The sequence below is a fragment of the Erigeron canadensis genome, chromosome 3, assembly GCF_010389155.1.
Source record: "Erigeron canadensis isolate Cc75 chromosome 3, C_canadensis_v1, whole genome shotgun sequence".
In the NCBI taxonomy this organism is placed as follows: Eukaryota; Viridiplantae; Streptophyta; class Magnoliopsida; order Asterales; family Asteraceae; genus Erigeron; species Erigeron canadensis.
The window spans coordinates 39757760-39774551 of NC_057763.1; the positions used below are offsets into that span (position 1 = coordinate 39757760).

Consider the following 16792-nt stretch of genomic DNA (forward strand, 5'->3'; position numbering starts at 1 on the left):
TAATAAAAAGTTTTACAAAAAGCTTAATAAAAAACTTCATTGGAGATGCTCTAATAACCAACATTCATACATGCATACGGTTGTGAAGTTTGCTGAAATTGAGATATATGGATATGATATTATACTAGATCTTCTTTACAAGTACATGATTTGTTTATAGTTGAAATTTATGAATTAAATGATTTACTCTACTTTTTATTTGAAGATAATTAACTACATAAAACATAGTTCGAGTACCTTTTTATTCAAAGTAATTTGAAAATAAAAGTATTTTCCATTATAGTTCAGTAGTTGAGTATCAGCTTTACATGCTGGAGGTCTCGAGTTCAAAATATAGGAAAGACATTTAAAGGAATTTCACAAATAAAGTCATGCATTGAACCAAGATCACTTTCGGGCGGTTTAATTAGGAGTTTCTCCTCCTACTAGGTATTAAGGGTGAGAGGCTCTATAGCGCAAATCCGGTTAAGACAACGTAAGCTAGATCTTCTGTTGCAAGCAAGTGATCCACACATTCTTTCTTTCTTTTTTTTTTTTAAGTATTTTTACTTGAGTAAACACAACGTGTATAGTCCCAAAAAAGCCCAAAGTAACAAATTATATGGTTCAAGAAAAAGAGAAAAAGAAAACTATGTGTGTGTGAGAGAGAAGTCCGGAGAGAAAATAGGGGGAATGGGAAGAGGTTTCCAACAAAAAAACACAAAAAAGGAAAGGTGGTGGATCTTCAACAAGGATAACTAAATTCTTTGTCTCTAGCATCCCCGATGGGTGTAGACCTTGGGATCTTTCTTCATGCTTGAAAGATTTTGGAGAAATTACGGGGGTGTACATAGCTAGAAGGAGGGACAAATACGATTCAAGGTTTGGGTTTGTAAGCTTCAAAGGGGTTAGAGATTGGAAGGAACTGGAGAGGAGTCTTAAGCATGTCAGGCTGGGGAAAAATGTAACACCCAACATTTAAAAATATGGATATCCAAAAAATTTCGCCTAACGGCGTTAAAGAAAGCGGAAAAACGTTTAAAAGTCCAAACCAGAAAATTCAGTTTGGTTTATTCTTTCAAAAGGTGTTACTCATCACATCATTGAATAAGTCTAATGGAAACCCATTGATTGCCCAACATAAAGCAACCAATCATCAAACATTCCAAATCTGAAAATTGCAAAAACATAAATCAAAGTCTAGATGGAGTAGCAACTATGGGTAAACTAATGTCATCATCACTTGCTATCTACCCATGCCTCTCTTTATTTCATCAACGACCTTTAGCTTGCTAAACCTGAGGGGACAACACATTTCAAGAAATAAGTGTTAGCTAACGAATTAGCTAAGTAAGAATACACAAGGTTTAAAAAGCATTTGTCCAATTAAAACGTTATAAAGATCGTTTTGCAACATTAGAATACATATCATTACATATCATCTCATTCATCATCTTTCATACAAAATAGGTCACCCTCATTGTGCCTAAACATCTTTAACATCATCACATAACACATCATAACATCATTTAAGTGTAACTAAAGTCACACCCGACTAGATGAACACACCTTACGGTTGTCCATCAATGTCGTTAAGGAATGGCAAGCCAATTCCAAGAGTAATCCGTATGTTCAATGACAATGGGGCTGGTAAGACCTCCCGTATTACTCTTCACGTTATACCTCGTTGCAAGGAGCCACCCGAGCAACCACATCAACGCACTTAACCGGGCTAGGGCAAGTACGGGTTAAGCTTAACACTTTCACATCAAATTTACGAGCTCGATTTCACATCACATATAGTTTAGGTGTTTACACAACCTAAACAATCATCACATATACATCTTTTACGTTTGGGCCCTTAAACGTGCACGTGTCATGGCAACTTAATAAGTCTAGTGAACTAGATGAACAAGCCATGTAATCATGCACATTTCACATATCATCATCATACATCACATTTCATAGCATTTCATAACGTCACATATCTTTGGGGTAGCATTTCAGGCTTCAATATGCATATACATAGCCCATATCACCTCCCGTATAATCCTGAATACCCATAAGCAACCAAGATATCATTAGAGGAAGTTATTATATGAAAACTATGTTTTTGTTGAACCCTCAACGTGTCAAAGTAGTGTATCTTACCTGATGATGAGCACAACGATCAATAAGCAACTTTAAAGTGTCTTGTATGTGTTCCCGACTACCTATAATCATTAAATGATTATATAATCATTAAATGATTATTAACAATCTAATCACCTTCTTACTTATGATCATAACCAAGCTTTAAATATTTGACCCATGTCATTGCTTGATTCAACAAAGATCCGACCATTAGATTAGAGTTCACTAAACTCGACAAAACTTGACCTTCGCTCACTATATTAACCATCTGAGCACTTTTAGGTTTCATTCATCTTTAAGTGATATTACCATTGGAAAATGGACTCTCCCACGATTTCGTGGATAGCTTATTCGACAAAAACGGAGTTACGGTTCAAAAGTTACGGTCGTTTAAGAATGTTAACAAAAATCAGTCCCTAACGGGAGTTACGAATATTTGTAACGGGAGTTACGCACCTAACGGGAGTTATGAAAATTTGTAACGGGAGTTACAGTGGAGGTGTTATCGCAATTACCCAGCTAACGGGAGTTACACAACCGTAAGGGAGTTACGATGACCAGTCATGAAAAACAACCCCAAAACCTAACCAAACACATTCCAAACGACTTTAACACATCTCCAGGTCTTATGAACATCAAATACACTTAAAATAAGACCAAAATCACTCATTGAAAATACCAATTAATCCTTGAATCATTCACCACATAAATCAATCATTGAATTACCCGAATAACATGAAATCGGTAACCGTTTAATCAATTAACCCAACCCAAACCCCATGGCCTGGATTGAATACTCATCTATGACTCATAAGAACAGATTTCAAGGAGAATATTACCTATATTACCTGTAGAAGACTTAGGGGATTCAAGATCTTAACAAAACTCGATTGAAACGACACGAAACGATGAGATCTTGAAAGAAACTTGCAAGGAAAGGAAGGGAGGATCAGCTGGGGTATTTCTCACGTATGTCCTGAAGTTGTGACAATCAGGGATACCTAATTGCACCTTAACCCCTAGCCATCAACTCCTAATCTTACACGTAGGGCTCCTTAACTTCTAAACTTGACTTTCTTAGCTTAATTCACCTTCTTGGAGACTTAACGATCTAACAAGCACTTAACTTTCATAACGTTGCTTTAATTACTTTCATTATACATCATATTAATCATATCACATTTAGCATATAACATCAAATCACATTATCACATATAAGGCACATAAACTTAACGCGCTAACGTTAACTAACGGAAAATCTGTTAAAGATTAACCTGGCCAGATTTGCTGTGGAGAACGAGGAGTCGAGTGTTCGTGAAAAAAATAGGGAGAAAGGGGTTCATCACCGGTTTCCAAGGGAAGGAGCCCGTCACCAGCAACCAACAAATGGCCGATTTGGTGGTGGTACTTCTGGGTACGTGTTGAAGAAAGGGATCTCTTTTAAAGACATGGTAAAAGGGGTTAGCAATATTTTTGAAACTGAGAAAGAATTGGTCATAAACAAGGACGTCAATGTATTGTCTTCCCTTCATGACAGGGCGTTGGTCGCCAGGTGCTACTCTTTTGACATCTTATCGTCGGTGAGTTCTTGCTGGGAGAGATGGAGATGGGAGGTCTAAAGTTGCAGTATTTAGGAAGGCTGTACATGCTAGTTATATGCCAAGATAAAGAAAGTGCTCATAGTTTTATTTACAAAGAAAGTGTGTGGCGGCATTGGTTCTCTATGGTGGACATTTGGTCGGGACAGTTATTACCATTCGAAAGAATTGCTTGGGTTGCAATTTTTGGAGTCCCATTGCACTTATACTCGGCTGAAATCTTCAACAAGATTGGTGCAAGACTTGGTAAGGTGGTCGTTCAGTCTAATACTCAAGAGTTCACAGAAGATAAGTCCGTTAAAGGCATCGGGATACTGACTGGAGACAGAAAAAAAGTGAATGATACCATCACTTTAAAATGGAAAGACAAAAGATTTCGCGTTTGGATTGTGGAAAAGGCTGTTAATTGGTGTCCAAACTGTACGGTTGGAAGCAAAGGTGGTACTCAACCATGTTAGCCGGAAAATTCTGAAACGGCATCCATTATTGGTCCAGTGGAAAAGAAGACACAAGTGGAAGGCGAAGGGGTGGAGGAGGTTAACGATTAAGAAAACAAAAGGGCCAAGCATGGGGAGTGGAAATTTAATTCGATGCATGGGGAAAGAAAAGAGAACTTATTGCGAAAAAAGCATGCGGGGGGATTCAAAAAAATTAAAGCACGTGATCAGCTCTCTAAATCTAACCCCACAGAATCCCATTTAGAGGAAGTATGGTATATTAAAGTTGTTGGGACCTCCCCTAGGCCCAAAAAGAGGCCCAGAGAACTGGATTTCTCGTTTGATGGGCTTTTGGGTCCAAATCCGAATCGAGCCCAGGAAGACGTTTCAAAACAGCCTGTTGACCTTAATATTGAGGTCGATAAAGATGAGTCAGGGGATAACAATAATATCCTTAAAGACCAAAATAATTTTGGGGATAACAATAATATCCATAAAGACCAAGTGATTGAAAAGGAGAAGGAGAACGAATTTTAAGACATGGATGGAGTAGAGATGGAGATGCACAAGACCAAAAAGATGGGAAAAAGAACAGGGGTCAATCTTGCCGGAGCTGGGGACAAGGTTAGAACCATCATCATTGAAGAAGACAACAATGCAATTGTCCAATGAATGTGTTATCTCTAAATTGTAGAGGTATAGAGGGGGATGAGAAGGGTAAGTGGGTTAGAAGCTTAAAGATTAGAGAGAAAGTTTCGCTCTTAGTGTTGCAAGAAACACAAATAGGGGGTATTATTAATGATGTGGTCAGAAAATTTTGGGGGAACACGTTGATGGATATGGAAGTGGTTGAGCCGATTGGTAGTTCGGGGGGTTTGGTCAGTGTTTGGGACCTGGGTATTTTCAAAAAAATCGATTGTTGGAAAAATAGGAATTATTTGATAACTAAAGGACATATTAAAGGGGTGGATGATTTGATTTTTATTGCAAATGTTTACGCTCCTCAAGGAAGCAATGACAAAAGGCTTCATTGGGATACTCTTAAACAAATGATGGAATCTCATAAAGGCTCTTGGATCCTGAATGGAGATTTTAACTCGGTTAGATATGAAGATGAACGGAAAGGTTCCAATTTTAATAGAAATTATGCGAGGGTTTTCAACAATTTTATTGTGGGAGCGGACTTACACGAATATGAGATGAAGGGGAGCAAGTTTACATACTTGAAAGAAGATGATAGATGTCTGGTTAGCAGAAGTGTGATTGACAAGTGGCCAATGGCATGTTTTAGATCCTTACAGAGACAGTACTCGGACCATAATCCAATACTTCTGTCGATGTTGGATTTAAATTTTGGCCCGAAACCGTTTAGATTGTTCAACTCTTGGCTGGAAAAACAGGACTGTATTGAGGTGATTACTAAGGCACTAGAATCTTTCTCTTTCGATGGGCCCCCTGATGTGAAACTGATGAGAAAGTTTAGATGGGTTTGGGAACATTTAAAGGTTTGGAGATATGAGCTTTTCAGTAAAGAAGGGGAGGAACTCGAGATGTGTAAAAAAGAAGTCATGGAACTTGATATGCAACTAGAAGAGGCTGATCTTACCGAAGAGGAAGCGTGGATTAGACAGGAATGTAAGAGAAAGATAGCTGATATTGAAGATAGGAAGAGTAAAGACTTGAAGCAAAGGGCCAGATGTAAATGGGTTGCGGATGGTGATGATAATACGAGGTTCTTCCATGGGCTTATAAATAACAGAAAAATTTCCAACACAATTCATGGCCTCGAGGTAGATGGAGTTTGGGTATCTAAGCCCAAGTTGGTAAAAAAAAACAAGTCTTTAATTTTTTCAGGAAGAAGTTTGATGAAGACTGGAAGGTGAGACCCAAGTTGGAGTGTTCTTTCGACTCAAGGGTTTCAGATTGGGATGCTGACAATCTGGTCTCCAATTTTGCGACTGATGAAATTAAGAAAGCGGTGTTCGAGTGTGGGGATGAGAAGGCACCGGGACCGGATGGATTTAGCTTTAAATTCATTAAACGGTTTTGGGATTTTTTTGTAGATGATTTTGTTGATATCTTGAGGAATTTTCATGAGAGTGGGAAGATCAGTCAGGGGTGCAGTGCGTCCTTCATTACTTTGATCCCTAAGGTTAAGGACCCGGTTAGTCTTAATGACTATCGACCGATCACCTTGGTTGGAGTAATAAGTAAAGTGATTTCTAAGGTTTTGGAAAATAGGTTGAAGTGTGTGGTCGGCCCGCTTATAGACAACAATCAGACAGCTTTCCTCAGTGACCATCTTATTTTTGACGGACCACTAATTCTCAATGAAACTATTTCCTGGGCCAGAAATGAGAAGAAAAAGGTCGTGTTATTCAAGGTGGATTTTAACAAAGCATATGATAATGTCAATTGGAACTTTCTAATTGACATTATGGGTCAAATGGGCTTTCCTCAGATGTGGTGTGACTTGATTTTGGGGATTTTATCTTCTGCCAGATCGGCAGTGCTGGTTAACGGTTCTCCGACCTTCGAGTTTAATTGCACCAAAGGAATACGACAAGGAGATCCTTTATCACCTTTTATTTTTTTATTATTGTTACGCAGGGTTTGTCTTGTATGATGAAGATGGCCTCGAATAATGGGGATTTTAAGGGAGTCACCCTTCCCAATCAAGGTCCCGTTATTTCTCACCTGCTCTATGCGGATGATTGTATTTTCATGGGAGAGTGGTCAGACGAAAATGTGTAGAATTTAGCCAGGATCCTGCGGTGTTTCCATATCTGTTCTGGTCTGAGAATCAATATGAGGAAATCTCAACTTTACGGGGTCGGGGTAGAAGAGAATGAAATCAGAAGAATGGCGGAGATTGTATTTTGTAAGAAAGGGTCCTTTCCATTTATTCACTTGGGAATCCAGATAGGGGCGAACATGAAAAGAATAAAAAATTGGAACTTTATTTTCGAGATATTCCAAAGGAAACTTTCATGCTGGAAAGCGTCTTGCTTATCCATTGGTGGGAGGGTTACATTGATAAAAGCAGTTTTGGAAAGTCTCCAAACCTATTATCTGTCCTTGTTTAAAGCACCGATTAAGGTTGTGGAGGAGTTGGAAAAGATTAGTAGACGGTTCCTATGGGGTGGAGCTGAAGACAGAAATAAGATTCATTGGGTTGCATGGGAGAGGGTCACGTCTCCTGTGGAAAGGGGGGTTGGGCCTAAGTAGAATCAAAGATTGCAATTTGGCATTACTTTTCAAGTGGCTGTGGCGGTTCAAGACAGATCAGCTGGGGTTGTGGAGGAAAATTATCAACGCAATTCATAATACAAAGAAGTGTTGGGAATCCCTTCCTGTTAACAAAGCTATAACAGGCGTGTGGAGTTCTATTGTCAAAACGATTGATGTGTAAAATCGAGTTTAATAATTTATAACAAGATCTACCGCTTACTGACTACCACACACTTACGGGCAGTGTATTCGTTCGTATGTAATATAGTTAATTGGTAAGACCAGGATCGAACACAAGGACCGAATGTTGTACTTAAGGTTGTAAAAATGTAAATCTAGAGAAAGTTTGGTTTGTAACCAAATTGTCACTTTGCGTTTAGAAAAGTTAGTTTGCGGAAATTAAAACAAATTAGTAATTCCGAAGAATTAATCGAAAATGGTTTTAGTGTAAACAATAATTAAAAAGCCATCTATGTCGAATCCGCTCCACAAGAAGTCTAGGTTGTATATGGTTTAAGCTCAAAATTCAATAATGTTGGTGATAATAATCGTGACAAGTCAAAAACACAAACGGGTGCACTACGTTTGTAAAATCTACTCAATCACCTAATCAACTCAATTTCTTGCAACAAGTGGTACCACCAACCCTATTACAATTCCTTGAACTAACTAGTTTGCTTGATTATTTAAATAACAATTTTAATGTTGTGAAAGAAAACGTGGTACCACCAACCGTAAAATCCACTTAACAAAGTAATTTCTATTGAACTTGTATTCTTTACTATCATACCATGACCTAGCAAAAGTTATTCATAGACAAACAACTAAAATAATACTTGCATTCAACTAGTACCACTATCGAAGAACACAAATACTACCAAGAACACAAATTTAAGTATAAGAAATCACTTCATTAAGATCTTGACAAAATGTTAAGTAAACCAACTTGAATTCAAAATACTATGCAACCATAACTAATTGTTTCACTTCATCTTCATAGATGTATAAAGATTTAACTACTCATATTGTTAAAAGCTAAAGATTGAAATAAGAAGGAAGACATAATGTACCAAATATGAAGTAATAATCCAAATCGAGGTTACACTCTAGCTACAATCACTAAACAAGAGCCAAATTCAATCTTCAAATCTTCCAATGATGTTGGAGTGATGAAAACCTTTAGAAAACCTTGAAAAACGACTGGAGTATAAGTGTGTGAGCTAAAGTGTCCAAGACTAGGGTTTGGGTGGAATGGTGGATGGTATTTATACCCCAAGAGAGAGAAAATGGTGATGTCAGCTCGATCTCGCGCCGCTAGGAACTCGGGTCGCGCCGCTAGAGGTGTTTTTGAGCATTTCTGACCGGAAAACTGCAAACTAGCACTGCTAGGACACTAGCTCGCGCCGCTACTGGGTTGTGATCTCTGACTAGCGTCGCTAGGACACTAGCTCGCGCCGCTAGTCTTGCCTGGAGTTGCCGATTCAGCTTCGTTCTTCACCAATACTCATCCGTTAGTGCATATGGACCTTTCCTAAGTCGTTTTCTACCATTTGTGAGCGATAAACTTGCTTTATACCTGAAATCACTAGCAAATACCATAAAGCACCACAAAATATGTATAAACGGCTATCAAACGTGTCTAAAACGTCCAAATCGTATGAGGGAAACATGTATAAATTGAGACATATCAACGATCACCAAGGTTAGTGTTTCTGGACTCAATCTTAGTTCTTTGATTAGGGGCAATTGTGAAGATGGTAAAAGTATAAGATTTTGGCTCCACCCATGGGTCTACAATGAACCTTTGAAAGTCGTGTTCCCGGTTTTATTTAAAAAGGAAAAAGATATAAAGTGTTGGGTGTACGAGAAATTCGATTCTCTGACAAACAAGTTTAAGACGTTCGGGGGAAATTCTAGCATTGGGGCCCTGGATTTCAGGCCTGATGATGGCAGTGTCGCTCTTGGCCGATTATTAGAAGGGAAAACCTTATCTAGCAGAAAAGATACGTGGAACTGGATGGTAGGTAAAGACAAGATCTTTAGTGTTAAAGGAGTCAAAGAGTTTCTTGGAGCCGATAGAGACTATAGCAATCGTTTTGTGTTTTCTTGGTCGAAATGGGTGCAAAAAAAATGCAATATCTTCATGTGGAGGGTGGGTTTAGATCGTATCCCGACTATGCTTGCCCTTAAGGATCGTGGTTGTCGTTTCAACTCTACCCTGTGTGCTCTCTGTGAGAAAGAGGAGGAAAGTGTTAATCACCTTTTTTGCTCTTGTGAGGTGGCGATGGAAGTGTGGCAGAAGGTTTCTACCTGGTGTAATGTGCAACCAATTTATTTGTTTTCGGTTTTGGATTTGTTCGCGGTTCATTCCCATGCTAAGGTGGAGAAAAGATTGGCTCGGGGAATACAAGGTGCGGTATTTATCACTTGTTGGTGCTTATGGTTGGCTCGAAATGATAAAAGGTTCGCTAAGGGAAGGATTAGTATCGAGAAGATTTTTCAAGATATTAAAAACTTAGGTTTTTTGTGGTATAGAAATAGAAGCAAATCCCGTTCTATTACGTGGGATGATTGGTGTAAATTCAAGCTTTTGTAATTATATAATTTTTGGGGAGCCTCATCACTTGTTGGTGGTGTAAGCGGTTGTGAATAAAAGTTAAATTTAAAAAAAAAAAAAATGGTTCAAGAATAGATCACTGTGGGGAAAAATTATAAGCAGGTCGCACAATTTTTCTGATTATCTTAGTAGTTCATAATTTTTTATTTTGAAAGAGGTTACACAGCTTTACCCATTTCTCCCTTAAATATCTAAAATATTATTTATAAGTAGGTTTTGAACCAAAAATATTTCTCCCTTAAATATCTAAAATATTATTTATAAATAGGTTTTGAACCAAAAATATCTAAGTAGTAACTTAAAACATATATAAAAATGTAGCATTTTAGAAAATGATAAAAAGAAGTTTTACATGCCAAGAAGAAAAAAATTAATTAACATCATAATATGTGTGATGATATTTTAATTATACATATGCATTCTCTACATTTTAAAATTCTCACTTTGAGTTAAATAAAGTGTCTTTTTTTTCATATAATGTCTCAAGTTATATTTTTTTTAAGGTGAATTTCGTTAGAAATTTCGTGTCATGAGAAGTCTAGCATATGTTATTTTAATCGGGTCCGCGCTAGAGAGCCCCTTCGAAGTAGAAATATCTATTTCAAATACCCGATGGGAGAAAAACCCCTACTAATCCGCCGGAATGCACGACAATTTTTAGGGTTTACCTAAGCAAAACCCTCATAAAAGGACTTAATTCCTATGTACCCTAAGACTTAAACACAATAACTCATTCAATGGAATGATCTTTAAAGGATTGAATTAAAGCTCAAAGACAATGTCTTAAGTTCCAGTCCTACTCTACGTATATTTTGGTTTTGAGTAAGTTTTCCAGTCCAGTTTTAAGGATGATACAATCGTATATTAATAGCAAAATACGTGCATTTAATGTGAATGGGTAAAAAATGGAGTTTTTTTTCCAAATTAGTGTAATGGGAAAAATTATTTACCAAATTAGTATAGTTTCAAAAAATTTTATCATTATGGATTAAAACATATTTTAACATGATTTTTATTAAAAAGATTTATAATAAGTAGATAGAAATTCTTTTGTACTATTACATATAAGGATTAATCGATTATGGCTTATTTTATTATACCATCATCTCAAGATTAAGTATTACATGTTGATGCAAGCTTTTATAAACCTTGAAATGGTGATCAGATTTTCAGAAGTGGAAGCAAATCTTTTTTAAGCATGGAAAATTCAACTTAACTGGAATGAAGATAATATAGGTGAAACTTAGATGGGTTCAAGTTGAATGACTGAATCTATTAATATCACAAAAGTTCGTCTTTTTATAAAAGTTATTACTTGTTATTTCTTGTAAATATTGACATCAAAATAACAAAAATTATTATTAAAGAAACCGATAATATCAAATAGCTTCATTTACTGATGGTATAATTAACAGACCACAATCTTGTTAAATGTTAAAAGCGGATGATATAATTATAAAGCTTGAATTTACTTCCAACTTTTTGACCAAATGTTATAGATTTGTTAAAAGCTTAAGGTTATGCCCATATCGGAATAAATTTGTTTAGTTGAAGGTTTTGGTTAAGGATATAAAATTCAAATTTAACGGGATAAGGATAATTTATGTGAAATCAAATAGGTAAGATATATATGAGATAGGTATTGTATTGTAATTTAGATGGAAGATAATTTGGGTGGAATAAGTTCAAATTTTTTTTTAAAACCATACTAATTTGGTAAATATTTTTAAAATTATATTAATTTGGTAAATAATTTTTCTCACTACACTAATTTGGAAAAAAACTTGTAAAAAATGTTGTGAGAATACCATTACTATCTTTTTTTCCCGAGATATATATGTACTAGTTTAATTCAACTATGTATCCAAATTTGAGAAACTAAAAAAAATAAGGCATGTTGTGTCATTCCATATTTCCATCCATACATCATTGATTCATTGCTACCACAAGTCCACAACTATGCTTTTGTAAACCAGGCGAGATTGTACTAACATAGTAACATGAAGTCATGAGCCGTGCGTTGTCTGATATATCTTCCAATTTAGGCCAACTCACATTTTCAAATTAATCAATGAATGTGTTCAACTAGTATCTGAAACGTGAACCTGGTTACTTTTTAAACTACTTTTTTTTGTATGACCAAAACAGAACATATATTAAAGAGACTTTTAGTGCAAAAAGATTTTTGGAGTTGGAACGAAACAGATCAAGCACATTTGACTAGACATGAAGATAGTTGAGTACCTTTCAAAAAAATGAAGGTGGTTGAGTGAAATATCTGATCTTAGGTCCATAGGTTATTGTGCACATTGAGAGACGCAAAACCTCAAGGGTGTGATGAGCCATCCATATAATCCAAGGGACTACATAGGTAATTTATGCTTTACAGAACTTAAACTCTTAAAGTGTGTTTGGTTTATGGTTTTGGGCTAGTAATGACTTCGATTCTTATTAAATGTGTTTGGTTGAAGACATTAAGATTGCAAATTAAGTATCAAACCCATCAATTTAAAAAGTATTTTAAACTCACCAAGGGTGATGGGTTTAGGAAATTTTTATTTTTGAAAAAGTAACTTTCATTCACACAGCAAAACATCATTTCTAGATGGGTTTAGGAACTCATCCTCGTTCCTACTCAAAGGCTAAAAGCTAAACCCCTAGGGCCCGTTTGGTTGTAACAAATGTTTTTTAGATTTTTCATTTTTAATTTTTTATAAAATAAAAGGAGTTTTTATTTTCTAAAAAACAAATAAAATTGAAAACATGTTTTAATTAAAAAAACTAAAAAACATATTATAGATGTGAGGGAGGAGGAGAATTAAAATGAAAAATGAAAACGAAAAAAAAAAAAATATTTTCAAATTTTGTATGGAAAACATTATTTTCTGTTTTTTTGGAAAACATTCTTAGAAAACTATGATTAGAACGCGCTTTCTGTTTTTCATGTTTCCTTGAAAAACAAAGAGTGTTTTCTGTAACCAAAACACCCCTCTAGCAATTCCAAGTTACAACCAAAAACCTGTTAGTTTTCCCGAAATAACCTAGGAAAAAGGTAAAATCTTAGTGGTCGTGGACTAATGGGCATCGATGACCCAAGTTGATAAATGAAACGTGATGATATGCAACTCATATAATATGTTTTAGCAAATAATTGTTAATGATGTAATTTGCATTGGAGTGAGACAACAGTTAAGTTATTTTTCGTCGGGGTTGTAAGTTGTATACTTGTATCACTTTGTTTTCTTTAGTCGTCGTCTTGTCATACATAATAAGCTTAATTTCTCATAAACTTTATGGTATGTTGTCCAGTCACATTTGATTTAATTTCTCTTTTCTTCGACATGTTGCCTTCCATTAATAACAATTCGGCTCACATGGTATTCATAGAAACACAACTGGAGTACCTCATTTTTGAAATATATACTGTAGTAAAATAAAGTTCACAACCATCATGAACAATCCCAACTTTCTATTAAATCACATCCGTGCCTGAAAAAGTCAGCAGCAACAGCAGTAGCATGGGTATGTGAATATATTGAATAAAGCCTGACAATCTGTAAGTAAAAGAAAAGAAAAGAAGGTTTACAGCAATCAATTAGTACCAACATAAGACACACAAGACAAACAAATTGCTCCAAACCAACTCTCTACATCCATAGCATTCAATTTCCATCAACCAACTTCCAACATTATTAACCATGCATCCAACCTTTTAATGTTTACATCACATTACTTTTATTCAATCTTTTAATAATTAAATCAAAAGATTGACAATTGTTTTCTTATCTTTTATAGCTTAAATTCCATTAATAACACTGCACATGTACGAAACCAAAAGGTAATATCACAGTAATATGCTACGAGTAGTAATTATAAAGAAAAAAGTAATTTTTTTGGATTGTTTTCCTTTGTAAATTAACCCCCATTTGTACAAAAATGACTTCCCCGTTTATTTATCTTATATATCATCTCCGGTGCCCGTCTCCGTCCATGTTTTCCGATCATCTAACAGCTCAAAGCCTCGTACTTTACGGGTATAGGACGATTAAACCCGGCTTGAGATAACAAGTTCCCAACGACCGCAAGGTCTCTACAGAACACTCCTTGATATACCGGTGCTGATTTTTTGTTTTCACAATTGTGTTCCTCCGTTGCTGGTTCCGTTTTCATTGGTTCGGGGTAATGATCATGGACTTGTTGAGACTGCGTTACATCTTGTAACGCCATAGATGATATCTTTCTATCCTTTTCTGCGGTTTCGTCTTCTAAAATGGTTTTCATCACATTGGTGTGACCTCGTTGAATCAACCTGTATAGCAACAATGCAGACATATTCGCTCGGTCCCTAATAGAATCTATATCGAGCTCGTCAGCAAACTCACACCGGTCAATAAAGCTATTTGACTTATCAGGCTTATGACGTAACATAAGCAACAAATGGGCTCGTTCCAGTTCGGATTTGGAACAACCCCGCCTCAACCCGATTAACGAATAGTAATCTACATTCCCTGTCTCCCCTGAAGCAATCCTCTGCTTCAACTCATTACTTTTAGACCCTAACGAACACAGCTTCCCCGGTATCTCGCGATACCGAACATTTTGCCGTTTCCAAGCCGGCCCGGGCAACTTCCTATCTCTTAAAATCGAATTATACAATAATTTCAAATGTTCAAGATCATGAAGTGAGTCAGGGAAACACCTAATGGATTCAAACAACGAAGCTCTAGTACTTAACGCCTCGATACACGACGGATATAAAGCTAAAGTCCGATTACAATCCGCGATCGCCTCGGCAATCCGGCCCGAGGATTGGTAAGCGATGGCCCGGTGCATATAGCATTCGGCCAAAAAACCTTGAGGCGCGCCGCGCCTCCCATCTACAATTTTTGAAAAATGCCTAATGGATTCGGCGTATAGACCGGCTTCTAAGGCGGCTATGGCTGCAGTTTTACGACGGACTAAAAGCTTGACGTGGCTTAACATGTGACAGATGCTTTCTGTCTCTGTTCTTGGAGGCGATGGTGGCTGGGTCCCATCTGTGTAGATCTCTCCAGAGAAGGAAAAGCTGTCGTCTGACCAGCAGACACTTTCCCGACGAAATGCGGCTGACCGGAGCCGCTTTCCGGTTTGTAGCAACGCCATGGCATCTTCCATTAAGCCTAAATGGCAACACGCCTGACCCAAAACCAGATACCTGAAATAGTACGAGTCGACTCGGTTAGGAATCACTGAGTCAAAACTCGGGTTCACAAATATTATACTATTATATTATATAATTTACTAAATTGAGTTAAGAGTGACATATATTACATAAATAAATGAATTAAAATTTTTACTAAATATATATCATTTTGTTGTCTTGTTATGTAAAGTTTGTGACGTAAATTAGAAGTAAATCCCTTCAATTATCATCGAAATTGGTAAGGATTTAATTAAAATTGAGAAAATGGAAACAAGAATAAATAAATTAAAAAAAGATATTGAGGTGAAATCTCACCTCCATTGACCTTCTTTGTCACAGTTTTTGCCAAGCCCAGCTCTAACTTTTTTCTTCAAATCGGAAACGGAAAAACACTTAAACGACGGTTCATCACGGTCCGGCGAGTTACCGCCGGACGACAAAAGCTTAACACGTTCTTTAGTGAGCGGTTGGGAAGAGTTTCCGTCAGAAGAAAGTGAAGAGGTGGAGGAATAGTCATCAGTTGAAGAAGAATTTGACGACATTTTAAGACTAGGAATATAATCTTGTAACATATCAGCCACGTCTTTATATCTTCTTATGTATAAAAGAGATCGCGCTTTTAATTCTAACGCCTGTTCACATTTGGGCGATAGTGTTAATGCTGCATCCAATAAATTTATTGCTGTTGCGATATCGTTTCCTTGTTGTTGTTGATGTGATGAGATTAAAGTCCTTGCGTCTTTTATGTATTTGTCAACCATCTGCAAATACAAAAATATAATAAGTATTATATTATAACTGAATTTATGTATGTATGATGAGAATATATAATTAAGATAGAATAGAATGAGAAATAATGAAAGAGTACCTTTTTGTTGGTGAGCCACCAATGTTTTTTTTCAACACAGCCATGAAAAGGAGAAGCAACCATTGTAGATGTTGATGATGAATAATTAGGAGGAGGAGGATGAATAAGCATTAATCAATATCAAATATTGATCAAGAAGAATTTGGTGAGTGAATGTGAATAAATGATATCAAATGTACGTTGTAAATAAATGGAGGTAGAGAGAGATCTCTCCCTTCGATTTTTAATATTAAAAAAAATTGAAATGTTAAAAAGAGAGAGAGAATGGAGAGAGATAGAGGGGAGATGGCTGGGTTTTAAATGTATGTAGGAAGAGGGGATGTGTTTTAATCAAAAGTGCCAGCTGGGATTTGATCCCTTCTTCCTTCCTTGTATATCATGGCTGGCACTGCCACCATTCATTTTCTCTCCCCCTCTTTTTTTACTTTCTTCTATTCTTTTGTTACCACAGTAATAATACCCACTCTGATTCCAACCCCACCCTCATTATTACACTTTACTAACTATTACTGTTCACCTTTTTCAATTTTTTTAAACTTTATCTATAAAAAATTAAAATTAAAATTAAACACTGGTAGCAAATTTTAAGGCAATGGATATATATTTTCAGAACAAGAAAATATTTTTTTTTTTTACCGACCATCTTAATATAACTAAGATTTTGTTATGTATTTATTTGATCTTTATCATTTCATTTTCTCATCATCTTATCTTCTTGTATGGTAAAAAAAACGTATCAACATTATG

The 16792-nt window shown here is 36.2% G+C and overlaps 1 protein-coding gene across 1 annotated transcript; it reads right to left on the bottom strand.

Moving 5' to 3' along the window:
* Positions 1 to 13762: 13762 nt before the first annotated feature.
* On the bottom strand, positions 13763 to 16227 carry LOC122592476. The gene is made up of 3 exons (XM_043764715.1): positions 16046 to 16227; positions 15493 to 15938; positions 13763 to 15189 (listed from the first exon to the last, which is right to left on the bottom strand). The coding sequence occupies exons 1-3, from the start codon at positions 16154 to 16156 to the stop codon at positions 14001 to 14003; spliced, it is 1746 nt and encodes a 581-aa protein (XP_043620650.1). The 5' UTR covers positions 16157 to 16227; the 3' UTR covers positions 13763 to 14000.
* Between the last annotated feature and the right edge of the window lie 565 nt (positions 16228 to 16792).